Here is a 27,197-nt window from a genome sequence, read left to right on the forward strand (position 1 = left end):
AAAGGGTTTCCTTTGTGGCTCAGCTGTTAAAGAATCCACCTGCTATGCGGGAGACTTGGGTTCGATCCCTGGGTTGGGAAGATCCCCTGTGGAGAAGGGAAAAGCTACCCCCTCCAGTATTCTGGCCTGGAGAATTCAATGGACTGTATAGTCCATGGGGTTGCAGAGTCGGACATGACTGAGAGACTTTCACTAGTTTCTATATAAGAAAAATTATGTGCCTATGTTGTTTGTAAAGTAACTCTTGCAATCACTGATCTTTGCTTTATAAGCCTCTTAAATTCAGACTTAGGAAGAATATTTTCTTATCCAAAGAACTGATTTGTTTCCTTTTTTGAGATCTTATAAACGTCACATTTTCTTTTTTTTTAACCTTGACTGGTGAGAAGCTCAGAATTAGGTTTGGTGTGCAAATAAAGTTGTTTCTGAAGTTCTTCAATAAGGTTTTTTTTTTTTTTTTTTTTTTTTTTAAATAGCCACTTTTAATTGATTGGCAGTTTAAGTTTTCTGGGCCCATTTTTTTTGTTGTTGTTGTTGTTATATTTCCTTTTTTTTTTTTATTACAAGCCCCTCAGTTTCCTTTCTAGAAGTGGATGAGTATATGAATAATAAAGGAATATTTTGCATGGCATTTTGGTTGGATCAGGAATTTTCTAGGAATAGAACTTATTAAAACTGGGGGATTCTGGATCAGACCTATCTTGGTACCTTAATTTTGCATATTTAAGACCAGAAGCATGGAAATTCAGAATGTCTGAAATGTCTGAAATTCAGAAAGAACTGGAGGCGAAGGTCTTTTTACCAACAACTGTGGGTGACAGTGAGGTAATTGACATACATAGTCCCACAGTTCCTTTATTTCTGATTCCTAATGCAAAAGGAGGTTGAGACAGGTTAAAAAGTACCTTTTTAGGACATATACTATAGTTGGAGAGTTGGTAATAATAATTATAGTTAAATGATAATAAAAATGAGTTAATCCTAAGAACTGTGTTTGACTGAAGAATTCATTAGCCAAAAAGTGCTTGTGAACATTTGCCTCATGCTAAGCACTGTGCCAAGCACTTGGGTAGATATAAGGTAAGCAAAAGAAACATGGTCCCTGCCTTCATGGTGTTTCCAGCTAAGTAGAAGACACCCAGACACAAGCTAGGATAAATGAAACAATAGGTTTATAACTAAAAGCTATTACTAGCCATAGGAAAAAAAAATGTAATAAGAGGCTTATGGAGTCTCTGAATTTAGTAAGGTATGAAAATGTGGTTCCAGTCCAGGGCTGCTTAGCACAAATATCCATCTGTCTTTTGAAGGTCTGTTGTTTCTCCGTCTACACTGAGAAGTCCTGTCAATGGCTTTGTTTGACTGAATCCTGGAAATTCCAGCTCCATCTCTACTCCTGAGCCTTTTAGCTTCACTGTGGAAGGAGAAAGAGCACATTAATTTTTATAGATTTCTTTGCAAACTATCAGCTGTTTCTTAACAGAAGCACCTGAGCAGCGACCTACCTTGTTTGAAGAGGAAGGACTATGATTTAGTATTGTAATTGGATTTGATGTATCATTGATGCTTGGTAATTTTGGCATTCCTGTTAAGCATTTCCTGCATTCCTTTAACTACCAATTGTTGAGTGCCCCGTCTATATATAAAATCTTTAAAGTCAACGTATTTTAGTTCATGGCCCAGTTTGTACATGTGGCTGTAATTAGTAATATTTTTCATGGCCAAACCAATAGTTGATAGATTTTCCTTTTTTAATCTCTTGCCTCCTATTTATAATCAGGACCGGTGGTTACAGCCTGTGATTCACCTCCCCAGCAGTTGTGGTTTCCGCCTTCCATCCTTTCTGACCATCCCCCCACTTACAGCTTCTTGTCTTGCCACCAACCCAGACCCTGCACCCCAGCCCTAACGGAGGGCTCAGCCGTCCCTGAGAAGCATGTTATAATTCTGTTGCAGCAGGTTATAATTCTGTGTTTGTGTGCATGTCTTTACCTCTATTTCTCCCATTTTTCCTTTCTCATCAGACACCAATTTGCTAGAGATTAAAAAAAAATTAGTTTAGCAATTATCTTAAGTGGAAGTCGAAATCTGAGAGACATATTTGGTGATGTTATCCCTCAGGGTTAATGAGGAGTGGCTTTCCGGCCCTGCAAATTTCACTCTACTGTAAAATATTGCATTAGTAGGAATTAAATTATAATTTTTATTGGTTGCATGCCTAAATAGAATTTAATATCTTGATTCCAGATCAATTATTTTCCTTTAAATAAAGAAGTATACTTAAATTATTTTGTGTATCTCAAAAACACAGTAGGAGGAAACACATTCCGTTTTCTTCTATCCTCCAAATCTTCAATTTGTCTTGGTCCCTGGGCTGAACCATTTAGGCAATAACATTCCATAAATTCTAATCTCCTCATAAATGAATTCTGTAGCCAATGTTCCCTTCATTCCCAGGTTCCTTTAGATCTTGTCAGAAAAACAGGAACAAGTGTACCATCTTATCGATGGAAAGTAAACAGTAAGAAAGTTGGCCAAGATGGTGCCTGATTATTCTCATTCTGGACTGTGGGAATTCCTGGAGGCAGAAACATGACCTGTTCTCACCTTTTGGAGTTGTACTTCCAGATTGTGCTCAGAGAACTGGAATTTTTACTCTAATACTGAATATAGTTTTATTTTAAATCTTCTTAGTGCAGTTCTTAGAAATAATTTTTGGGGAGTAATGGCTAGGGAGTAGTATAAGAACATCTTATCTTGGATATTTTATTAATATCATTCTAAAAGTTCATAAAGAAAACTTTTTTTTTTCAGTTGAAGAAAATGTTTTCATTCATATTATTTCTCCTCTCCCTAGAGGACTTTATGTTTCTAACAGTAATTGAAATTTGTAAAGTGTCTGCATGTATAGGGTCTCATTTGATCTATGAATTGAGCCTGTCATAATGTAAAAGAAAGGGAGATTATGGGAAACTAAAAGACAAAGTCAAACAACTGTAAGTGGCAGACCTGGATTTAGAATGCAGCTCTCAGATCTCCTGGTCTCTAATGCAAGGACTCTTTGCAGTGCTCATTGGTGACTTCTGGGACATGCTTCTTCTGCTACCTTTTCTTTTCAGGTTATTAAACACACACACACACACACACAAAATGAAACAACCCCCCAGAGCTGGGTAAATCCCCTGATACTTCTAGGTTGTATAGTGGTGTTTTGCTTAGATGGATGGCTTGGCACTTGCCAACACTTTGAGAATTTAGATTCTTAAAGAAGCTCTGCCCATAGTTTCCTTTTGAATATTTAAAAACACAACTTGAACACAGGAAGTTCTTCAACACAGATGCACCATGATTTCAACACAACAATGTGCAAATAACTATGCACTGGCTTTTGGCCCAAGAAGTTGGCGGGTTGACTTCTTGGAAGAGTGCTAGTTTGTCAAGAGAAAGGTTTGGATTTAGATATTCACTTGGAGAATGAATGAAACTATGATAAGATATGCCTGAGGAGTTGTTCTCTTAAAAAAAAAAAAAACTGGCTGTTTTTTCCTGAGAAATCCATAGTACAGGATTTAGAAAATTATATGCTCTTCTGCCTATCTTTTTCCTATCATGGATAAGCTTTAGTTGTAAGCCAAGTTTTACTGTTGAAAAAACCCAGGTGGGGGCTGTGGTAGAAAGGTCCCTCTTTGAATTTTAATGGTGGTGCATTCCACAGCTCCATCCCCAAGGGGCTGTAGCTCCAATGAGTTGTAATTTGAGAAGGTATAAACACGAACATATGTTGTGTACACTGCATGAGCTTGGAGCCTTCCAGGTGTTTTTTCTTGGAGCTTTGTTTTTGCATCATATCCTGATGCTTGTCACGTACCCTCTCATAAAGTTCCATTCGAGCCAGACTGTGCCTTTGACCAAAATCACCTTGGGTGCCCTTTCTTACAGATTCTTGTATCCTGTGGGGGTAGAAGGGATTTTTAACTCAGGGGCAGAATAGATCCTGCAGTGCCCAGTCCCACAATCTGTGGGAGTTTGTCCCTCTTCGCAGCTGACAGCATTGTGGAATTCCCTGTGGGACCATAACAGAAACCCTTATTAGCCAATGGTGTTGTTGGAATAAAATCTCCCCACTGCAGTGTCTTGGTCCCAGGCTATAATGTTACCCGCTGATTCCCTCTGCATCTTTACCACTTTTATTACAGCTGAACACACGCTCCTCATTAGTACTCTGGGTGATATGGGGAATCAGTGTGTTAGAAATTATGTGGAATAGGTACCAGATGTTTGTGTCAACTTGGTATGTATTGGTATTTAGAATGCTTAAGGATCACATTTATTAAATGTGAAAATTACTTACTGTCCCTTCCTCCAAACAATCACTCTCCCCCTTCCCAACCCCCAATATTTTACTCTGTGTTGCATGAGGTGTGATATTAATTTCTTTGGGGACAGATTAAATTTAAAATGTGTGCAGCAAATGGGTCTGTTCCCAAATGCTTTGTCTGCATTTTGTCAAATCTGAGGGCTGGCTTGCAGCCAGTGGGGATGTGGGGGTTCTGTAACCGAGATTGGAATGCTGTGTTGTAGCTAAGGATATAATGAAAGGGTGAGTCCGTTTGCATTTTTTTCTTTAAGTGGAACTGGGAATTTAGACATTCATGTTATAGCCAGACCTAGGAACATTTCCCATGTGTGCAGATAAGCAGGCATTAGTGAGAAAGAGGAAGACATTTGGAAAAATGAGAAATGAGCTTGTGCTTTCTCATTAAATATATGGCCTTTTAAGTCAACCGAAAGGTTGCAAGTGTGATCCAAGCAATTCTTTTATTGCATTTTATTTTATCAGACATGAATTATGTTTATGTTTGGCCATGACGCTGTCCTGTTCATCACGTCCAGAGGTGCAGGACTGGAGGATGCAGGCAGTGGCTTGTCATGGGAAGAACTTGGATCTGGAGTCTGAGAGTACTGGGTTTGAATCCTACCCTGCTGCTTACTGGTGGTGTGTGACCTTTGGCAAGTCGCTTAACCTTTCTGAGTCCCAGTTTCTACTGGGGGTTTTAAGTGGGGGTTTTAGCAGAATCTTTGCAGTTGTGCTATGAGGATTAGAAACTATATGTATACAGCATGCAGCTCCGAGAAGGTGCATAATAACTCTACATATGAAGAATTAAACCCTGGCTTATCGCAGGAGCTGGAGGCTGAGGGGTCTCACCATATGCTTCACAGCACTGCTCCAGGTGGCCCAGCTGCTGCACAGAGGGCCCTGCCTGCTGATGGAGGCCGCTTGGTCTGGGCCACCTGGGGAGTTTCTTACCACGGGGTTTACTTGAATCTGTGTTGCCTTCAGGTCCGTAAATGTTTTTACTCAGTTCAGGTAGCATTTCGTGGGTGAATAGGGGCTGTGTGTCTGTCCTGGTTGCCCAGGAGGGTACTGAGCAGTAAAAACAGAGTCTGGCTTAATTAGATTCTTTTGGAAATTATCCCCAAAGACTTGTGGATGGGCCATGTACTAGATGTCCGGAAGAAACAGAAATACCCAGATTGGGAGGCAACAGGCAGAAGCATCTCTGGGGGTGTGTTACTCTCAGGAAGCACTTCACCGAAATCTGCACCCAGCTCTGTGGCTTACAGCAATATACTTACAGTGGGAATGATATCTGTTCTACCCACGTTATAGAATTTCCATAAAATGTCTTTTAACTATAAAGTACAGTGCAAGCTTAACAGGATTGTTGTTTATGAACAGCACTTCTTTCTGCTGTGATCTGTGCCCTGTTGGTTCTCACTGCAGTAAGGTAGCTTTTGGTGAGCCGCTCAGCAGCACCACTAGGGCATGTGCTCACTTGCTCACTTGGGCTTTGGGGAAGAGATGGCTCAGGGAGGGAAGGGCTGTGGGTTTCTAGCAGTGGCCGCAAGAGAAACTGCCAGCCCTCTGAGGCAGTCACTGAGAGCTGACAGTAGCAGAGCTCACGGGTCACCGCAAAAGTGAGCATGTGAGTCAGACAGGGTTTCGGAGCATGTTTTCCTGGTTTCTGAGCCTTTGTGACTGTGAGGTGCTGTGCTTGGGCCCCGTGGTGGTCATGTGAGAATCATGGCCACCTTCCTACTCCAGGCTCACGTGGTGGAGTCTGGGGAGGGAATTAGCGCTTCCCAGGTGGAAACTCTTCTAACTGGAGATGAGTCTGCCATCATGTGGGCAGCCTGATGGGGAAGGATGGAAAACCAGTTGCTGGAGGCAGGCTGTGGCTGCAGGAGAGGGGCAGGAAGGCCTGGAGGCTGATTCAGGAAGTGGCAGGATGAGGCTGGGGGTGTGCCTTGCTGATGGGAAGCGGAGATTGTTATGTCTTCTTGGAGAGAAGTGTCTTGCCAGAGCATGTTGGGGAAGAGAGGACGAAAACAGGTTTGCGTTTCCTGTCTTCTGTGACATTTGAGGGTGGGGAAGCCCTGATGGGGACTTGATTCTTAGCAACCAAAAATGTTCTGCTCAATTTTTTTTCCCCTTTAGCATAAGATTGAAGCTTTGCGGGGGAAGGGATGATTAGGGGGTTTGGGATGGACATGTCCATCCGCGCTGCTGTATTTAAAATGGATAACCAACAAGGACCTCCTGGGCAGCAGGTGGAACTCTGCTCAATGTTATGTGGCAGCCTGGATGAGAGGGGAGTTGGGGGAGAATGGATACATGTATATGTGTGACTGAGTCCCTTCACTGTTTTCTTGAAACTATCACAACATTGTTAATCAGCTATACCCCAATACAAAACAAAAATTAAAAAAGACGAGCTGTGGCTACTAGGTAAAGAGTCAAAGAAAGACGCTAAGATAGAGTCTCCTATTTGATATGATCCTTTGTGCATGGATCACCTCATTGTTCTTTCCCTTTTCCTCTCCTGTCCCCTTCCTCATTAATATTTGAATGCATACTATGTGATAGACATTATGCTCATATAAGGGATACAGTGGAAACAGAATGATTGGATTCCACATTTTAGTGGTATTTGTAGTCCTAGAATGTATGCAGGTGTTAAACAGATAATTGCACAAAGAAATGTTGCTTGCTTCTTGGAAGAAACACTATGACTAACCTAGACAGCATATTAAAAAGCAGAGAGATTACTTTGCTGACAAAGGTCCATCTAGTCAAAGCTTTGGTTTTTCCAGTAGTCATGTATGGATATGAAAGTTGGACTATAAAGAAAGCTGAGCGCTGAAGAATTGATGCTTTTGAACTGTGATGTAGGAAAAGACTCTTGAGAGTCCCTTGGACAGCAAGGAGATCCAACCAGTCCATCCTAAAGGAAATCAGTCCTGAATATTCACTGGAAGGACTGATGCTGAAGCTGAAACTCCAATACTTTGGCCACCTGATGCGAAGAACTGTCTCATTGGAAAAGACCCTGATGCTGGGAAAGATTGAGGGTGGGAGGAGAAGGGGAAAACAGAAGATGTGATGGTCAGATGGCATCACTGGCTCGATGGACATGAATTTGAGCAAGCTGTGGGATTTGGTGATGGACAGGGAAGCCTGGCATGCTGCAGGTCGCAAAGAGTCAAACATGACTGAGTGACTGAACTGAACCACATGAAATGCAGTGAAGAGAAATAGTACCATGAGAGTACCAAAAAATGTATATCTAATGTAAAAGAGCTAAGAGAAGCTTCCTTGAGAGATCTGAAGAATGAATAGGGGTTCATCACACCAAGGCAGGGGTAAGTGATAAGAATGGTGGGGAAAGTGTTGCTGAAAGAAACTTTGTACATGCAGGCTCTGGTGGGAAGAAGGTTGGTATTTTTGATGAAGTAAAATAAAGCCAGTATATAAATTAAGGTAGGTTGAGCTATAAATGGCAGAAAACTCAAAATAATGTTGGTTTGAATAAGAGAAAAGCTACATGTATTTCATATAAAAAAAAGCAGTCCAGAGCTGAAGCAACAGCGCCACGTTCATCAGTGACCCAGGCAACATCTGTCTTAATGCTTTGTTAGACTCACCACGTTGCTACCATCTTATGGCCCAAGATGGCTGTTTTAGCTCTGTCCATCACAGTCTGTATTCCAGCTAGCAGGAAGGAGGAGAGGTCAGAAGAGCACAACTCCTTCCTTCCTTAAGAAACTTCTGAGAAATTGTATATATCACCTCAGGCTATATCTAGCCAGAATTTCATCACATGGCCATACATTAGCATTAGCTAGCACTTCCAGTATAATGTTGAAAATGAGTGATGAGAGGGGATATTCTTGTTGATTTTAGTGAGAAAGCTTTTAGTTTCTCACCATTAAGTACAGTGGTAACTGTGAGATCTTTTGGTACAGGTTTTTTATCCAGTTAAGGAAGTTCCCATCTATTCCTACTTTGCTGAGAGTCCTTATCATGTGTGACTGTTAGATTTTGTAAAATGCTTTTTCTGCTTTTATTGATATAATTATGTGATTTTTATCCTTATTTTGGTTTTTTAGCTAGTTGGTGAGATGGATATATTAATTGATTTTCAAATGTTGCATACCTGGGATACTTCCCACTTGATTGTGGTATATAATCCCTTGTATCCATTGCTGGATTTGATTTGCTAGTATAATTTTTGCACCTGTGTTCACGAGACATACAGGTCTGTAGTCTTCTTTTCTTGCAAGGTCTTTGTCTGGCTTTGGTATTAAGGTAATGAGTTAGAAAGTATTCCCTCTGCTGCTGTCTTCTGAAAGAGATTATAGAGAATTGGTGTAATTTCTTAAATGTTTGGTAGAATTCACCAATGAGCCCATGTGGGCCTAATGTGTTTTAATGAAAACTTTCACTTTACAGAGATACTAACTTGGGAGGCAGGTGTGAATTTGAGGCCTTGAGTGACTGGGGCAGGCTTAGAAGAGTTACTTAAATTCATTGAACTTACATTCCTATTCTTTAAAATGGTGATAATACCACTTGCTTAGGGTGGTATTGGAATGATATACAGTACCTAGCACTGTCCAGCCTATAGTGAACAATTACTGGGAGCTACTTATTTATTTACTTATTACTTACTTACTAACTAGACCAGACTGACATTGTGTGTTGAGCTGTTGAAGACACCATTTCTTACATACCCTTGGAGGATGGGATAGATAGTTTCTGATTTTTCTTTTCTTTTATCTCTCTTTCACAATCTGTCTCCCTCCATCCCTCTCTTCCTTCCTTAAGGAAGGAAGGATTAATATATCCATATTTTGGGTTAATATATCCATATATATGGATTAATATATCCATATTAATTGTTGTTGTTCAGTTGCTAAGCCATGCCAACTCTTTGCGATCCCATGGACCACAGCACACCAGGCTTCCCTGTCCTTCAGTCTCCTGGAGTTTGCTCAAACTCATGTCCATTGAGTTGGTGATACCATCCAACCATCTCATCCTCTGTCATCCCCTTCTCTTGCACTCAATCTTTCCCAGCATTAGAGTTTTTTCCAGTGAAAAATATATTAATCGTATGTTGTAGCTATTTTTCCTTTTTAAACTTGGAGGAAAAAAATTCATTAAAGCGTGTCAGTAACCAACACAACTTTAGTATGTCTGATGGTCAGGGATACTGTATACTGAGTGTATTTAAACGTTGACCCCAGTGGGTCTCTGTAAAGTGCAGCTATCCCATCAGTTGATCAGAGTGTGCCCTGTGCATTGCTTTCTCTCTGCTTTGATCTTGGACTGACTTGGATAACTCATGACTGGAGCTGCAGCCTATATAGTGGGGGTGTGCCTTGTTTTGGACTCTGTTAGGACAGGGAACAGACACTCTTAAGGTGAGGCATACTCGTCTTCAGTGCAGAAAGTTAGTCATTCAGTCGTGTCTGACTCTTTGCTGACCCCATGAACTGTAGCCCGCTAGGCTCCTCTGTCTATGGGATTCTCCAGGCAAGAATACTGGAGTGGGTAACTATTCCCTTCTCCAGGGGATCTTCCCAACCCGGGTTCAAACCTGGGTCTCCCCCATTTCAGGCAGATTCTTTACCATTTGAGCCACCAGGGAAGCCTGGTGCGGGGGGCATTCCTCTTCTGATTCCCTTCCTCTCTGGGCGAGACCTTATCCTTTCTTTTGTTGCCAGTGAGTTTTTTTTGTGGAGATGAGCAGTGTGGTGACTGAAGGAAGATCTTAATGGGTGATGGTGGTGTGTAAGGAGGAGGGTGGTAAGGAGAAGGGCGAATCAAGCAGACTGCAAGCCTTTTGCAGATGTGTTCTGGGTGGAATTGCAGCTCAGTCAGAGCTTTGCACATACATACAAAAATGGAACTGAGAAGTATTTTCATTTGTACTTCATTTGTGATAATGGCACATTCATGGCAGGAGGCTGTGAAATCAGTTTGGAAGGGTAGCAAGTATGGGTAGCAATAGCTGCTGCAAGTCCCCAGAGTTCAGTAGGAGTAGGAGACTTTCTGGAGCTCTGGGGTGTGAAAGGCACCTGACATCGCACTGTGGCTGGTAAGGGCTGGAGGAGGGGTGGGGGCACCCGCTCATACCCTTTGCCTTGCTCAGGGACTTCAGGGAGTTGCACGTCTAATACCTCCTGACTGTGCTGCTATGACGTCTTCCTTCACCACCTCTCTTTCTCAGAAACCGGCTGGGCTCAGGAGAGCAATACAGAGGGTGGCAGTGATTATTTGAGAAGGTACATACTTCACTTCAGACCAGATAACTGTTATCAGCCTAGATAATTTCTGTGAGTTCTGAAATAGACTTGGCACACCAGGCAGGTGTCTGCTTATAGTATAGCAGGAGGGATGAAGGATTGCCTGGTTTTGCATTTTAGACTGGGGCTGTAATCCTGGAGAGTATTTTTACTGTATGGAAGTCAGGAAGAACTCATCAAGTGCATGCAGGTCTTTTATCTGGTTCCATTTGGAAGGTGGTGATTTAGAATGCTATATGTTCAAGTCCCAGGCTCCTCAGCTCATTGAGGACAGCACCAATCTTACGGAGGTATGTGAGGTTTAAGTGTCACTGACTCCTCCTTATTTCTGGATGTCCCTCCCTAGCGATTCAGTTAATGCATGTCCATCAGTGTAGCAGTCTCTTTCCCATGTTAGCTCCATAAAGTCCCCTAATCACTGATCAGGGAGCGGACAGCTTTTTTTCTTTAAGCTTAATGATTCATCTAAGAAATATTTTTTTGCATCTTACACATGTGAGGCACTGCGATGGGTGCTGAGGATATAAGGATGATAATCCACAGCTATCAGGGAGGTCCCACTGGACTGGCAAAGACAGACTTATACACTGGTGGTTACAGCATAGAAAAGAAACAGCAGAAGAAAGGCAGAAAAATTATGGGAGGACCGAGGAAGTGACTGAGGATCTTCCTCAGTTTGGGATGTTTCTTATAGGGGTGGAGATAGCATGGAAGACGAGTTTGGGAAAAGGAAACAAGCTTGAATGAAGACTTGGAGTTGAGAAACATCATGTTTGGAGACCTTTAAGCCATTTGGGGTTCTTGGATGGGGGAGGGGTAAGGCTGGAGAAATAGGAAGGGGCTAGATCCAGAAAGGCCTTGCATGCCAGTTTAAAGAGCACAGGCTTTATTCATAGGCCAGCAGTTCTCTAAGGGATGGGACATGCCTACAGGGATGAGAGAGGCAGGTCTTTGCATTTGGAATGACCATTTGGTTGAGGACTGCCTGCCAATGCAGGAGACATAAGAGATGCAAGTTCAGCCACTGGGTCAGGAAGATCTCTTGGAGAAGGAAATGGCAACCCATTCCAGTATTCTTGCCTGGAAAATTCCATGGACAGAGGAGCCTGGTGGGCTACAGTCCATGCGGTTGCAGAGAATCGAACACAATTGATTGCAAACACAGTGCAATGCAATGAGGACCACGCTGGGTTAGGTGAACCATGCTTGTGTGGAAGGTAGGTTGGAGAGCTTGAGACCAGAGGCTCCTTCTAGGAATATCCACAATTGTCTAGGGACAGAGACAGTGACGGCTATAGGAAGTAGAGGTAGGAAGGAATAGATGGATTTCAGATTTAAGTTCTGATTGATTAGAGGAAGGGAGAATGAGGAAGCAGGAGCCACGGATGATCAGACCTTTACTTTTTCTTTCAGAGGCTCTGCTCGTATCCCACTTCTCTTGGGAGAGTCTTTCTGACCTCTCCCAAACTTTGCTGTATAACTCTGGCTTCAACTGCCTCTGCTCATTCCTTCTTGGTTTTGTACGTTCTTAAGTTTGTTTCGCTTTCTCTAAGAAGAGGAAGCACTTAAAAGGTAGAATCTACCTCTTATACTTTTTTGGGTGCAATTTTAGGTGTTTAATACCTATTAAACACCTATTAAATCTGTGTTCAATTCTTCCTTCCCCTCTTAGAAGAAAGCCAGAGATAAATGAAACAATTCATTTATCTCTGGCTTTCTTCTAAGAGGGGAAGGAAGAATTGAACACAGATGTCAGATGGGAGGTTTCCTCCATCCAGAAGAAAACATTTGTGACTTGTGTGTCTAAAAGGGAATTTAATCAAATACACATCAAAATCATCCAAAAGGAGTTTAAGGTTGGGGTTTTAGAAGAGTAGACTAGCTTTTTTAGCCGTTTAGTTCTAGAAACAACTTGGGCTTCCCAGGTGACTCAGATGGTAAAGAATCTGCCTACAATGCAGGAGACCCAGGTTCTATCCCTGGGTCAGGAAGATCCCCTGGAGAAGGAAATAGCAACCCACTCCAGTATTCTTGTCTGGAGAGCCCATGGACAGAGGAGCCTGGAGGGCTACAGTTCATGGTGTTGCAAAAGAGTTGGACACGACTAGCGACTAACAGTTTCACTTTTCACTTCTAGAAACAACTTACCTGGAAAGGCACCTCTGGTAGGTTGGCCGTGGCTTATACGTCCAGAACAGTTAATTTAATCATACCACAGTTGACTGCTGCCTCTGAAGGGTTCGTGTTTGTGATTCCCTCTGCAGGTCCAGAGCCCCGTGCCCAGTGTGAACTGTCGCCCGTCAACGCCTCCCATCCGGTCCAGGCCTTGATGGAGAGCTTCACCGCCTTGTCGGGATGCGCCAGTAGGGGCACGGTGGGGCTGCCCCAGGAGGTGCATGTCCTGAACCTCCGTCCCGCCGACCAGGGGCCTGGCCAGCCGCAGAGAGAGGTAGGTGCTGTGCCAGCTTTCTACCCACTGCCCCTTGGAATTTGTAAAGACACTTCTCTGGATGCGGAGTCCTCTTCTTCCATTCTGGGTTTAATGAGGATGCTCGTGTATGAACATAAGTGGGGAGGAGGACACAAAGTACAGGAGAGAGAGAGAAAGATTTCAATTAATCCAGAAGGGTTGCTCTCTGCACTGGGCAACTTCTTCTCTCTAGAGAGCTTTCTCCACTTTTCATCTTTCCTGCCCAACTCCCGCCCCCATATTGGAAAGAGTGTTTTTTGAGAATTTTACTTTTAAAACATGGTTGTGAAAAAACAATGTTGCCACTTTTCTGTTGTTGTAGAATGTCTCTCATTTCCTTCTGTGCTGTCTATCTTCTTTCTTTTTGTCTTGTGAGCCTACTGCTCCTGCAGGATGTGTCAGGGGAAATGGAATTATATTAATTCCATTGTATTAATATTCACATGAAAGCCCTGGGGTGGGTAGCTTCTTATGTTAGCCAGGCATCTTCTCGAAGATGAAGATGGTCTTGGTGGTGGTGATGATGACCCAAGCTCGTAGTGACTCAGTATTTCCTCTGACCTCAGCACTGTTTGAACCACTCAAACACTTATTCCAAGAAGTCCTATTACTGCTCTCAATGTATAGGTTATAGACAGGTGCAGTGATAACTCACTTGCCCAAGGTCATTATCGTAAGAGCGAAATAGCCTCCTCTGTCTTGTGGCTCCGAAATGACCCACATTGTGGATAATGGTCATGCTACTTCTTTGAAGATAACACGCAGTTGTCATTCTTTCTGTTTTAAGCTTCTGTGTCAGAAATGTTATCATTAGGGTATTATTTCTCTGGGAAGAGAGAAACCACAATACACCCCGATCCCAGTGAAGTGTACAAAAACTCATGCAGAGCAGAATTTATCTTTGAGCTTGTTACTGATCAAGAAAGTTAATTTCCAGAACCATTTGTTTATGTGCCTCAACCACTCTTCATTCCGGGTGGGCGGGGGGAGTAGGACTAGGGGAGGCGAGGTGTCAGAAGGGAAAGCAAACTGATTTTAATCATGTGAAAGTGTGTGGAGTTGGCTCATTTCAAAGACAAATCATCTAACCTTCCCAGCTACATTGGAAATTATTGTTAATACTCTTGGTTGCTTGCCATTGTTGCTGCGGCACATATTTCAGGTCAGATTTCCTTATCCCAGCAATGCGTCTTTAATTTTTAACTTATGGGGGAGAATTTGTGGTGGGAGGGGAAGAAGGGGAGGAGAAGTGCAGCTCATATGAGGTACTGCTGACTCCAGCAGTTCTTTAGCAGCAATAATTACTCATGTTATATATGCTGTCTCAGAAGAACCAAGACAGAAAAAACAAGTCCGAGCTATTACAAAAGCAGCAACAGCAGAAATTCTGCATGTTAAATTGTGCGGTACTGTTGTTGATTCTGAAAATAGATTCACATAAGACGATTGAAGCAAAAGAAAAATACCTCAAGGAATGACAGCAGAGCTCTCCCACACTTGTATTTACTGTATTAGATAAAAATAGACATGGTTGTCCTGAAGATACGTAAAATGAGCTGGCATCAAGGGACATCATATGCTCAGTGAGGAAGTAAAGAAAGAGGGCCTGTGGGGATAGTCTCTCAAACTTGGTTAAAAAATGTTGACTGTATGTATGATTTGGGATTAGTGATTTGAAGGTATTACTGAGAGTAGGCAGCTGAGGGAAATTGCATTCTTCCCGTCTTTGGGGGACTTTAAGGAATTAGATGGTTGTATTCTATTTTGTTAGAAGACAAAATGTTGGGATATGTGATCTTTGGAAATTCTCTCTGGCCTCTGAACTGCTCTCATAGGGTAGACCTGGAGTATTTTATGTCTACAGAGTGAGTGTCGAGGATAATCCAGAGCAGTAAGGCCCTGACAAAGAGACAACGAAGGAGAGTTTGTTTATGGACGATAAGATGGAGGAGGAAAAATAAGTATCTCTTACTTTCTTCATGTGTGACTCTGGAAATTCATTACTGCAGCCATGCCAGTAGCTTTTATTTTATTTATTTATTTTTATTTTTTTATTTTTTTAAATTAATTTATTTTTTTGCCAATAGCTTTTAAAGATCATTTAGACTATATGACCCAGCAGTTCCATTCCTAAGAGTATATACTAGAGAAAAGAAAACATACGTTCACATGAAAACTTGTCCACGAATGTCATAGCAACATTATTCATAATAGCCAAAAAATGGGAACAACCTGCATGCCTGAATGCCTGTCAAAAGTGTTAACAACCTGAATGCCTGTCAATGGATAAATGGAGAAATAAAATGTGATATATATTTCCATATGATGGAAAGTTATTTAGCAATAAAAATGAATGAAATACTGATACATGCCAAAATGTGGATGAACCTTAAAAACATTATGCTAAGTGAAAGACACAAAAAACATATACTGTCTGATTCCATACATATGAAATGTCCATGGTAGACAAATTTACAGAGATAGAAAGTAAATTGGTGGTGGTTTAGGGCTGAAGGGCAAAAGAGAGAAATCGGGTACTGACTGAGTATGAGTACAGAGTTTCTTTGAGGGGGACAAAATGCTCGAAATTGAATTGTAGTTTTATGCATTGGAGAAGGAAATGGCAACCCACTCCAGTGTTCTTGCCTGGAGAATCCCAGGGATGGGCGAGCCTGGTGGGCTGCCATCTGTGGGGTCACACAGAGTCGGACATGACTGAAGCAACTTAGCAGCAGCAGCAGCAGCAGCAGATGGTTCCACTGTTGTATATGAATATTACTAAATACCATTGATAAATGTCAATAAATTGTGAGCATACTAAAAGCCATGGAGTTGTACTTTAAATGGGTGAATTTTATGGCATGTGGATTTTATTTCAGTAAAGCTGTTAATCAGCCCTAAACAACCACCAACTTACTTTCTATCTCTGTAACCTTAAATAAAAGTTACCTTAACTATCTCTATTTTTTTTAAACCAAGATTGCTTCCTCCTCCAACCTAAGCCCTTCCAACTCTTTCTGATGTTTTTAAAGATAACTTGATTTTTATACATATGCTATTTTATATGGTCTGTGCTAAAAATAACAACCAGTTGATTCTGGTGGTAATAATGGGAGGGAGGATCAGAGACAGCCTTTGTGCATGTTTCTACCAAATATTAAGGGCAAATATTTTTCAAGATGAAATGATAAATGTTGTTGCTTGTAAATTAGAAAAGAATGCCCTACTGGCTCCAAGCCATCATTACTTTGACTCCTATGACTGAGGTAGTTGTTTTTCATGCTGTCCTCCTTAAATGCAAGGGAATTACTAAATCAACCCCATCCCCACCCCCTCCTCCTGGCTTGTTATTGGTGGAGGATAAGCATTAAGATCTATTATAAATCATCCCTTCTCTAACATTTTTCTAAATTCCTGTCTCCCAAGCACCTTAAGTTTCCTCAACTGAGGAGCTGCTGCTGCTGCTGCTAAGTCGCTTCAGTCGTGTCCGACTCTGTGCGACCCCATAGACGGCAGCCCACCAGGCTCCCCTGGCCCCGGGATTCTCCAGGCAAGAACACTGGAGTGGGTTGCCATTTCCTTCTCCAATGCATGAAAGTGAAAAGTGAAAGGGAAGTCACTCAGTCGTGTCCGACTCTGTGCGACCCCATGGACTGCAGCCTTCCAGGCTCCTCCATCCATGGGATTTTCCAGTCAAGAGTACTGGAGTCGGTTGCCATCGCCTTCTCCGCAACTGAGTAGAAGCTTCTGCTTTTCCTCTGTGGAGGATATAACAGCCTACACCTGAAAGTAATAACCGCAGCAGGTTGACAAGATTTGGGGAAACAGTTATACTTAAGTTAGATAAACAATTTTATAGGCCAGCAGAGAATTTGTATCAGAAGCATGCTTGCTACAATGAGTAATACAAAGCTGTCTGTGGTGAAGCATGGTTTTGCTATTGACTTCCCTGCTGGATTCTCATCAGGACAACACAGACCTGTAGTTGTATTTTCCATCTGAGACCACACCTCTCATTTGTAATCATCGACTTTGGAAATAGCAGTCCTGGAAGTGAACAGTAAATTGGAAAAAGACTCTTTGGCGACAGAGGTGGGCAGAAGAAGGTAAATAGGCCTGAGAGATCAGTTTTGTCTTTTAGAATAAGTGGGATGTATCATAGGTTTTGGGCTTCCTTGATGACTCAGTGGTGAAGAATCTGCCTGCCAGTGCAGGAGACATGGGTTGGATCCCTGGGTCAGGAAGATTTGCTGGAGGAGGAGATGGCAACCTCCTCCAGTATTCTTGCCTGGGAAATCCCATGGACAGAAGAGCGTGGTAGGCTGCTGTCCACGGGGTTGCAAAAGAGTTGGACATGACTTAGCAACTAAACAACAACAAATCACAGGTTTCATCCTCCCTGTGCCCTTTAACTTCAAAGTAAAATCTGCCCGGGCACGCCCACTGCCCCTGCCACCCCCCGCCCACACACACACACACACTCTTTTCCTGATGACCCCATGCGCCTGCCCCTGAGTTTGGTCCCTCTGGGTGTTTCCTGTTTCCCAAGAAGGTTTGTAGCACTACTAAGAGGCTGCTTGTTGACAGTGATATACTTTCATTAGTTGCTGGAATGGCAACAATTTTGCTCCCTATCATCTAATTTTTATTGTGACCTGTTTTTTGTGTGGCAGTGCTTCTTTTCTATTTCCCATTTGTCTAACTGCTTGCTTATTATGAAAAGCCCTTAGTTAGCAGTATGTATGTGTAGAACAGATTCTGGGAGTAATTATGGGTGTTTAAATTTATGTACGTGTTTTGACATCAAAGAAGCAACTGTTAATGGGCGTGCCATGCCAGTGAGAGGGCTGTAGGGTGCAGTGAGGATCTGGGAGGATCCATTGTCTTGGGAAAGGGGCCAAGTTTAATAAATTTATCCTCACCCGTTAGAGGGCTTCCCTGGTGGTTCAGACAGTAAAGAATCCACCTGCAATGCAGTAGGCTGGGTTTGATTCTTGGGTTGGGAAGTTCCCCTGGAAGAAGGCATGGCAACCCACTCCACTATTCTTGTCTGGAGAATCCCATGGATAGAGGAGCCCGGCGGGCTACAGTGCATGGGGTTGCAAAGAGTCAGACACTGAGTCAGACTGAGCGACTAAGCACACACACACACCTGTGAGAAAGCTCAGAACCCTCCATTTTTTTTATGTATTATTCTGTTTCGTTCCAAAAGGGATTTGAGATGGGCTTACAACAACAGACATACCAACAATGTAAGCAGAAATGCAAAATGAGGACAAAGAAGTGTAGTTTGTTAGAAAGATATAGTTTGATAGCCATGAGGGTTAATGTGATTGGCATGATTGAGTTTGAAATTTGGCTCCAGGCTTTAGGCAGGCAGGGCCAAATGGGATGTGTAGTTAATCACACATGTGGCTCCAGGTCACTTTTATTTTGGACCTTCTCTAAGGACTGTGGCATATAGTTGTTCCTTTTCTGGGTTTTTTTTTTTTTTTTTTTGAGGGCAGGAAAAGACCACAGTTGGGAGAAAGAGAAGGAAGTGAACCTGTCTAAAATTCGAACTGTTCTGCTTGCCTCTTAACAGCTCCCTTGTGTGTGTCTATGTTTAGTTGCGTTTGATTCTTTGTGGACTGTAGCCCGCCAGGCTCCTCTGTCCGTGGCATTTTCCAGGCAAGAATACTGGAGTGGGTTGCCATTTCTTTCTCTGGGGGATTCTTCCCCACCCAGGGATTGAACTTGAGTCTCTTGCATCTCCTGCATTGGCAGGTGATTTCTTTACCACTGTGTCACCTGGGAAGCCCTTCTAATTCATTACCCTTAGCTCCCTGAGGCCCCAGATAACAGTAACAGCGATGATCGTGGTGATGGTGAAGTGCCTGCTGTGGGCCAGCCACCTGCCCGCTGTGTCGTCTCTGCCCGTTCTCACTGTCGACCCGAAGGGAGGTTACACAGCAGACCCTGGATATGCAGCCCCACTCTGTTGGATTCTACAGTCCAGGCTTTCCCCGCAGTCCACTTCCCTTTCATCTTTAGCTCTGACCTGGCTCTGGCTATGAAACCGGCCATCGTGTCACACTTCAACCTGCTCCATGAGCCAGCAGATCTCCCACTGAAAGTTTGCGTTTCCTGCATAGGCTTCTGAAAGCTCTTTCCGATATTCAGAGCTCCTCTTCTTCCCCTTCCTTGTGTCTTTGGGGCAGTTTGGAGGGTGGTTTTGTGTGTAGCATTGTCTCCCTTTTCCTTTCTGGCTTAAAAGATTATCATGTCAAGTGTCAGTAATTAGAAAATGCGGGACTGAGTTTAGGAGCCCTTGCTCTCTATGTGGCTGTTAATCCTGCACTAAATGCCAACCTCCCATCTGTTTTTCACAGTTGATCATTTTCCTCCCCCCAAACAAAGCTTTTAACTGCCTCCACACAGTAACTCACCTGTCTTCTGCTAGTAGTCCATGACTTGTAACCAAACTTGCTGGAATTCTGTGGAGAGAAAACAAAACATTCAGGCACTCTTTCTGCTCTGAGTGAAGTACAGGAGCTTCAGTATGTGGACTTTGCCATCTGATTTGACATCTTTTTTGCTTCCTTTGAGGAATCTGGCAGTTTAGGAATTAAATTGGAGATCCCTGCAGCAACCTACTTACCGATCTATCTGTCTGTCATCTTTCCCCTGTTTCTGCAATATTAGGTGGACAACTTCTTTCTTTTTGGCCCCCACCTCCAGTTATTAAAATATGGACAGAACAGCGCAGGGGTTGGGGGAGTGGGTGGGTTTCTTACCTTTACATATCACCACTGAAAGAACTGATAGAAAATTTCAGGGCTGTTTTTTGGAGAGTACACATGTGGGAGCAGAAATATCAAATGAACACTAGCACACTAGGTACATTCCTACTCTCATGCAGGGCATTTTCCCCTCTGCTGTTATTTGTGAATGACTTCCCAATGCTACTCCTGTGTATATGCTGGGGAAAAAACCTCAAACGAACTCAAGGCTATTTATGTTTCAGAGATCTTATATGTAGCATGTGCTAAAATAAGCAGGCATCAAAGTAAACCCTCACACACAGACACTGTATATTGGTGAAATTCAGTTACTAAACAAACACTTTCCATGTGTAAACACTGCCGGGTGTTTGTTTAAATGGAAGTTGTTTTGGAAGTCACCCCGGCCTGACAGGTAAAGTCATCTCTGAACTGGCCATTTCGTCACAGACTGACAGCAGATTTATCAGAAAGTTACCCTGACCACGATGGTCTCATTTCTCAAAAGACATTCCTTTTCCTCTTTCTTTTTTTTTTTTTAATCTCTTTCCCTCTCCTCTGTCCCTTCTTCTTTCCATCTTTTCCCTCCTCCTTTCTTCCCCCATTCATTTGAGCCTTGCTGTGAAAATTATTTCATTAACTTGAAAGACAACCGAACCTGGCTTTCACGTAAAATTGGAGGCCCTAAATAAATAGGACAGCCATATTATTTAAAATGAGTTGCCCCTTCGCTTGAAGATACCCAGTGCAGGTTACATGATGACACCCTGCTGGGCAGTATGAAGGTGCCAGGCCAGGACTGGACAGAGGAGCAGGGGTGGGGCCAGCCAGGCAGCCAGACGCCCGGCTGCTATTTCAACAGAAGACAATGCAGGCCAGGTAGGGCTGGCCTTTGCTAGTTAACGATGGTTTCTAACACAATGGGGCAAGATGTTCAAACTCAAGCTACAGCTGACTCTCAAATGAGAACTCTCCAGAAACCCAATCTTGGAATTTTACAAAAAGGGAAAGCAGATTCAGAGCGATAATGGTGTTAATAAATATCAGGATTTAGCAAACCAATTAGGACATAAGAAGTGAAGAAGTTATAAGACACACTGGCTAGCCACGTGGCTTAAACCCTGCCGTTAACCGCCGTTAACGTAGCTCTCAGAAAGCACACTCCCTGCCCCACAGAGGGACTAAGCCTGGTTGGACTCTGCCATTTTAGCATGAGGTAATGCCGGTTATGTTTTTTGCTGGCTGGGAGCTGACAGATTGAAAAATCCTCTCTTGTTATTGCCTCTTCCCTAGTCTGGAGGAGAGGCTGCCTTGACTCCTTCTGAAATTTGTCCAGCAGCAGCATTTTCCAACGGGTGCAGTCTTGGTCTTTATGGAGGTTAGGGTTACGACCTCAACCCATACCCTTGTTGCCATGGTAACTGCTCTTGACTTTTAAAAAATTGTGTAATTTCCCCAAAATATTGTTAGGAAATATTTCTAACGTTTTCTGGGAGTACCCTCCACATTTGAAAATGTGACTTTTTGCTTTTAGAACTCTTTGGGGAGTATTTTAAAAAAGCAATAGACCAAAGTAAAGAGCAGGTTTGCAAATCTGAGACCCAGATGTGCCGGTTGGGCAAATGCCTAGTTTGTGTGTGTTGCCGAGTGTCCAGATATCCAACTTGTATTTTTTTTCTTTCCACTTCTGATTTGCTCTTTTGACATTTTGTTTGAAAATGTCAATTTACTGGCTAATACCTCTGACTTAAATACCCAAACTCTGCAGAAGTATTCATTACTTTCAAGAGTTCCACTCTCCACTGTGTTTTTTTTTTATCTCTGTGAAAATGAGACATGTATTTAGTTACTCTCCGTTCCTTTCTCTCTCAGTGAAGAGGCTGTGCATGAACCTGGCTCTGCTGATAGCCTCTCTGCACCATCTTATTTCTTTTCCTTGTATACCCCACACCTTGAATGAGTGAGTCTGTGTTTCCTGCCTTCCCCTTCTTTCCTCTCTGTAGCCTGACGTTTGCTCTTCTGAATTTGTCTCTGGTGATTCCCTTTTGACCAACTCATGGGACGGTGGGACTGGAGAGATGCCCTCAAGACAACCCAGTTTTAACCACCTTCCAGACCCAGGGAGTGAAGCCATCGCTTATTCACTGTCAAACAAGAATTTGGTGTCAGGGCTGGACTGGACCCCAGAGACCCCAGCTCCTGTTGCAGAGTTCTTTCTACCACCACCCCTTTCCCTACTCTTCACCCCATGTCAGCTCCTTTTTCTGTGCCCCCTCTTCTAGCATCTCTCTCTGGGTTTCAGGATATTGCCTTAGCTTGGTTCTCTTTTTACCTTTTCATCTGTTTTTCTGTTTTGTTCCCAGCTTCTCTTTCTTTTCTCTCAGTGGTTTTGACTGAACTGTAGTCTTTGGCCCTGGTTTTCCCCTGTCTACTCTCCCTATAGTGGCTTGTCTGTTCTCAGGATTTGGATTGTCACCTCCATGCCAACGACTCCCCAGACTCTCTCATGGCTTCTTAAGTGGAGCTCCAGTCTACTCTCCAAAGCACTGTACCTCTCACGTCTTACCTCAGACTCTCAGGTGCCTGAGGTGTGCTATGGAGCAGTGGCTATCACTGTGGTTCTACCTGGTGTCAGATAGAGGGCTGACCTCAGCTGTCTCTTCCCAAGCATGTGACTCTGGGTGAGTTACTTAATTCTCTGAGCCCCAGTTTCCTCTTTGGTAAAATAGAGATGATAGTGGCAATTCTTTAGAAGATTCACTGAGGATGGAGAGACATCTCTATGGCCCCCTTAGGACTGGCACATATGCTTAGCACACAAGAAATAATCAAATGCTAGCTATTTATCTTTAAAATTGACTATAAAGCTGGTCTTCTCCTTACCCCCATGCTGGTTTATCAGTCTAACTTCTTTGTCCCGTCAACGGTACCACTACCATCTGTCTTGGGACAGTTTTTTCCACCACCTTTTTTTTTTTTTCCTTCAAATCATCTATGTGTGTTTTCAGCGTATTTTTTTTCATCCCCCCCCTCCCCCGGCCACTCTGCACAGCATGTGGGATCTTAGTTCCCCAAATAGGGATTGAACCCAGGACCCCTGCAATGGAAACATGGAGTCTTAATCGCTGGACCCCCAGGGAAGTCCTCTGTCTTGGGACTTTTGAACCATCTTGGACTTACCTATTCACTCAAACCCTGTATTTGTTCAGTCACCAAGTTTTATTGACCTTCCTCTGAAATTTCCCGAGTTTCTATGCTCCTCTCCACTGCCTTGCAGCTCCTTAACCAGTCTGTTGGGACTGGCCTAATCAGCATTAGGCCCTGATTATTTCAGTCCAGCTTGTGGGCCTCTTCATTAAAATGATTTTTCTCTAAAGAATGTTCTTATAACTGATTTATTTGTTCATTAATTTATAGACTTATTCAATGAGTTATTCATTGAGAACCTACTGTGTACTAGATAGACTCTCTGCTGAATTCCTCCTCATCGTTATGTCTTGAGCATTGCTGCGGGTTGAGGGAAAATCAGTTTAATACAGTGTGACAAATAATATGACCATTATTTGTCCCCAGCAGCGGGAGTGGTAATTCTATATGCAGGAGAGGGAGCGATTCTCAGAAGAGAGCATTTGATGAAAGACTTCAAAGTCAAGTAGAAGTTACTGGGCTGAGGGGAAGGAAGGCTTCAACATGTGCCGAGGGAAGAGCGAAACCACGTGTGGAGGAAAGTTCTTCCGTGTGCATGGTGTGGCTGATGTACATACAGATCAGGCAATGGCAAACTATGGGCTTTGGGCCCAATCCTTACCGTTGCCTATTTTTGTATGTATGTAATTTACACACTGTAAAATTCACCTGTTTAAAGCATGCAAGTCAATGACTTTCAGTATATTTATATATTTATAGTGCAACTATCGTGACAACTGAAGTTTAGAACATTTTTAGTATCCCCGAAAGAAAACTTGGTGCCCTTTAGCAATCATTCCTCATTCCCCATGCTCCCACCCACTAATCTACTTTATAGATTTGAAATTCTGGGCATTTTTCAAATAAATCGAATCACATAATATGGGTGACATTTATGACTAGCTTTCTCATTTAATGTAATGCATTTGAGGTTCATACATGCTGTGCATTTATTGGTTATTTCATTCCTTTTTATTTCTGAACAGCATTCTGTTACATGGCTATACCACACCTTACTTATCCATTCATCAATTGGATGCCTATTTTTGTAAATAAAGTTTTTTTTGGGGGGGGATAAAGTTTTATTGGCACATAGCCATGCCCATTTGTTTACTTGTTGTCTGTGGCCTCTTCCTCGCCACAGTGGAAGACTTGAGTTAGGGTAACAAGAATAACAAAGCCCCAAATGTCTACAGTCTGGTCATTTTCAGATAAACCTTGCCAACCCCTGGAATAGAGGATGCGGTAATGATGGGAGCAGTGGTGGGGGTGGGCTGGGTCCTGGAAGTGGAAGATGAGACTGGAAAAGCCACACAAGTAAGGATTTGGACTTAATCCTATGGATCAGTGTACATGGTATGGGGAGCCCATGTATCTGAATCCCTTGGAAATACTTAAGTGTATGTTCCTGAGCCTCACCCCTGACCTTTCTGCTGAATCCGTTGCCTTATAGCTTTTTCTTAATTCCACCTGAACTGCTTTCTTAACCCTTCAAACATAACATGGGTCATGTTTGAAGACCATGTGCTGAGTCTTAACTCATCAGCAAGTCTTTTCCTGGTTCCTTTATCCTCCTCCAACTCCCTCTTTTCTAAAGTAGCTCTGACTCCCTCGCCCCCCACAATCTGCACCTCCCCAGAGTATGGAATTATATGTTTTCTTGTATTATTTGCTGCTGAATCATGTGTGTTAATCTTGTGTAGTCTGGGGAGTGGACTTCTTAAGGGCAGGAACCAAACTGGACTCTTTTACATGGATTGTTTTTTTTAAACTTTGTATTTTGTATTGGGGTATAGCTGATTAACAATGTTGTGATAGTTCCAGGTGGACAACAAAGGGACTGAGCCATGCATATATATGTATCCATTCTCCCCCAAATTCCCCTCCCATCCACGCCTTGCAGGGACTCTGGGTTTTTACATGGTGCTGAGGATATTATTTAAAATATCATCATAAGTCTGCTTCAATTCTTCCCTTTTCCCACTGTGTACTTTGATTTGATTTCATTATATCAGTGGACTTGGTGTTTTGTTCCCAGTCCTTAACTGCTACAGCAGAGCAGGTATCCTCTGCTTTGTATTACTGCATTGATTTATTTTTCCTAATTAAATCTTGTGCATACAAGCTGGATGCTCAGTTGTGTCTGATTCTTTGCAACCTCATGGACTGTAGCCTGCCAGGCCCGTCTGTCCATGGAATTTTCCAGGCAAGAATACCGGAGCGGATTGCCATTTCCTTCTCCATGGGATCTTCTCGACCCAGGGATCGAACACACGTCTCTTGTGATTCCTGCATTGGCGGGCAGGTTCTTTACCACTGCGCCCCCTGGACTACTGCAATTTACTATATATTCTCCAGGTCTCTGTTTTAGACTTTTCCAGCTGGTTTCTGAATTTTTTTTTTTCTTTAGTCTTATAAATTTTAGTCCTCTATTAGTACACCAGCTAGTCTTTTCCCTCAGCTGGGTAAAAGCTATAAATGGTTTTCGACTCCATGCTGCTCCCTTGGGTAGTTCATTTGATCTGAGTCGGGTTTGAAGTTGGGCCATTGAGAACGATCTGTCCTGATGCAGGGGGATGATTCCCAGCCAATTTTTCATGTTGCTGGAATTAATTAACCTTGATTCCTCCAGTCGAAAGAAGGCATTTTTACTTTACCCTATATCATTAAATACTTAATAACTTGATTTTTTTTATTTTGTTTTTTTGCTCAGTGAGCACTTAAAATATCCCTGCCTGTATAGTAATTTGTTCCCTGTTTAATGTGGCTTTTTCCTTTGTTTACTCTGGACTCAAGTCTTTGTAGCTTGTTTTCTAAGTCAGCTCAAAAGTTGCTGGTCATTGGATTTGGCAGCCTTTTCCAGCTTTACCCACCAGAGCCCTACAGGAAGTTGTGTGTCGGCCAGAAGAGTCTGTTTATTTAGAGCATGGTGTCCAGCAGAAGCAATCCATTTATGAGGGTCTGGTCTTAAAGACACAGGAATCTGAATCTGTTTGAAAGACCTGCTGCTTTGGCTTCCACTGCACTTCTGTGCTCTGTGCTCTCCTTTCCAGGCTGCTTGGATACCTCGGCTAGACGGGTGGTTAATTGAAATAGTTCTTTGCCTGAAACTCCTTGGCCTTGTCTGACATGCTAAAACATCAGTGTCCAGATACTTGATAGCCTTTTAAACTCACAGGGAAAAGATTAATTTTAAAAATTGTCTTTTATGAGTTTAGCATTATTTTCTAGTATCCTGATGGCATTTTGCTCCGAATGCACTCCTGATTTAGGATGCTGAAACTAAGGTAAAATGGCTGTACTTTTAACTCCTGGGTATGGTTCTTTGCCTGCAATCATCTGGCATTATCTGGGTTCTAGTCCAAGACACCCTACAATAAGTGCTTGGTATTTATGGCATTTTCTACCTGAACTACAGAGTCCTTTGACTGCATCTAGAATTTTTACATCCTTTGGTAAAAGAGAGGTAAATTTTAGCTAAGATTTGGCTTCTTTTGAAGATATAAAGAGTAAATTAGATGTCACTGGGTTTAATATAAGCCAAGGAGAGCCAGCTGTAGGATCCAGGATGGGTTTAGGCAAGCAGACGGGTTTACTTGCTCTGCAGTGTGTGGGATCTTAGTTCCCTGACCAGGGTGCGAAACCACACTCCCTCCATTGCAAGGAGGATTCTTTAAGCTCTGGATCTCCAGGAAAGTCCCTCATCTGATTCTTTTTGATTTGCTATAGCAGGTTGGTGATTTGGTTGTAGGTTTCATGTGCCTAGCACCCATGCACTGATTTAAAGGGAAGCTGCCTTCGTATTTTAAGAGGTGAGCCCCCCACAAGGCCTCACTCCTAGGGACATGAGTGCATATACAGGTGCCTTGGAAGAGAGGACTAAAGAGATGTGGCAGGTGCTGAGAGGGCTGAGAATAGAGAGGCAGAGGAAAGTGAGACACTACATTTTCCACCTCTAGTCATGCTCCCGTTGCCTTTTCTGGTCATCTGCAGCTGGATTTTTTTGTGAGGTGGGAATTATATGAGATTCCTACCTCAGGATAGCTCCTAAAGAATACTGACTTTTCTTAGTCTTCAGTAAATTTAAAACTTAATGAAGTTAAAAAAAAATACACATTTCTTGC

The 27,197-nt window shown here is 42.7% G+C and overlaps 1 protein-coding gene across 7 annotated transcripts in view; it reads left to right on the forward strand.

Moving 5' to 3' along the window:
- Nucleotides 1-27,197, forward strand: part of TGFBR3 (transforming growth factor beta receptor 3) — a 207,967-nt gene that overhangs the window by 74,345 nt on the left and 106,425 nt on the right. For 4 of the 7 annotated variants that reach the window (XM_055585178.1, XM_055585177.1, XM_055585179.1 and 1 more), the window contains one exon: nucleotides 12,921-13,105. In XM_055585178.1, coding sequence (XP_055441153.1) covers nucleotides 12,921-13,105 — 185 coding nt within the window. Of the gene's footprint in view, nucleotides 1-5,376; nucleotides 6,398-12,920; nucleotides 13,106-27,197 lie in introns of those variants that run through there. The other 3 variants (XM_055585174.1, XM_055585176.1, XM_055585175.1) reach the window with 2 other exon arrangements.

Source organism: Bubalus kerabau, chromosome 6 (genome assembly GCF_029407905.1).
Source record: "Bubalus kerabau isolate K-KA32 ecotype Philippines breed swamp buffalo chromosome 6, PCC_UOA_SB_1v2, whole genome shotgun sequence".
Taxonomy (NCBI): domain Eukaryota; kingdom Metazoa; phylum Chordata; class Mammalia; order Artiodactyla; family Bovidae; genus Bubalus; species Bubalus kerabau.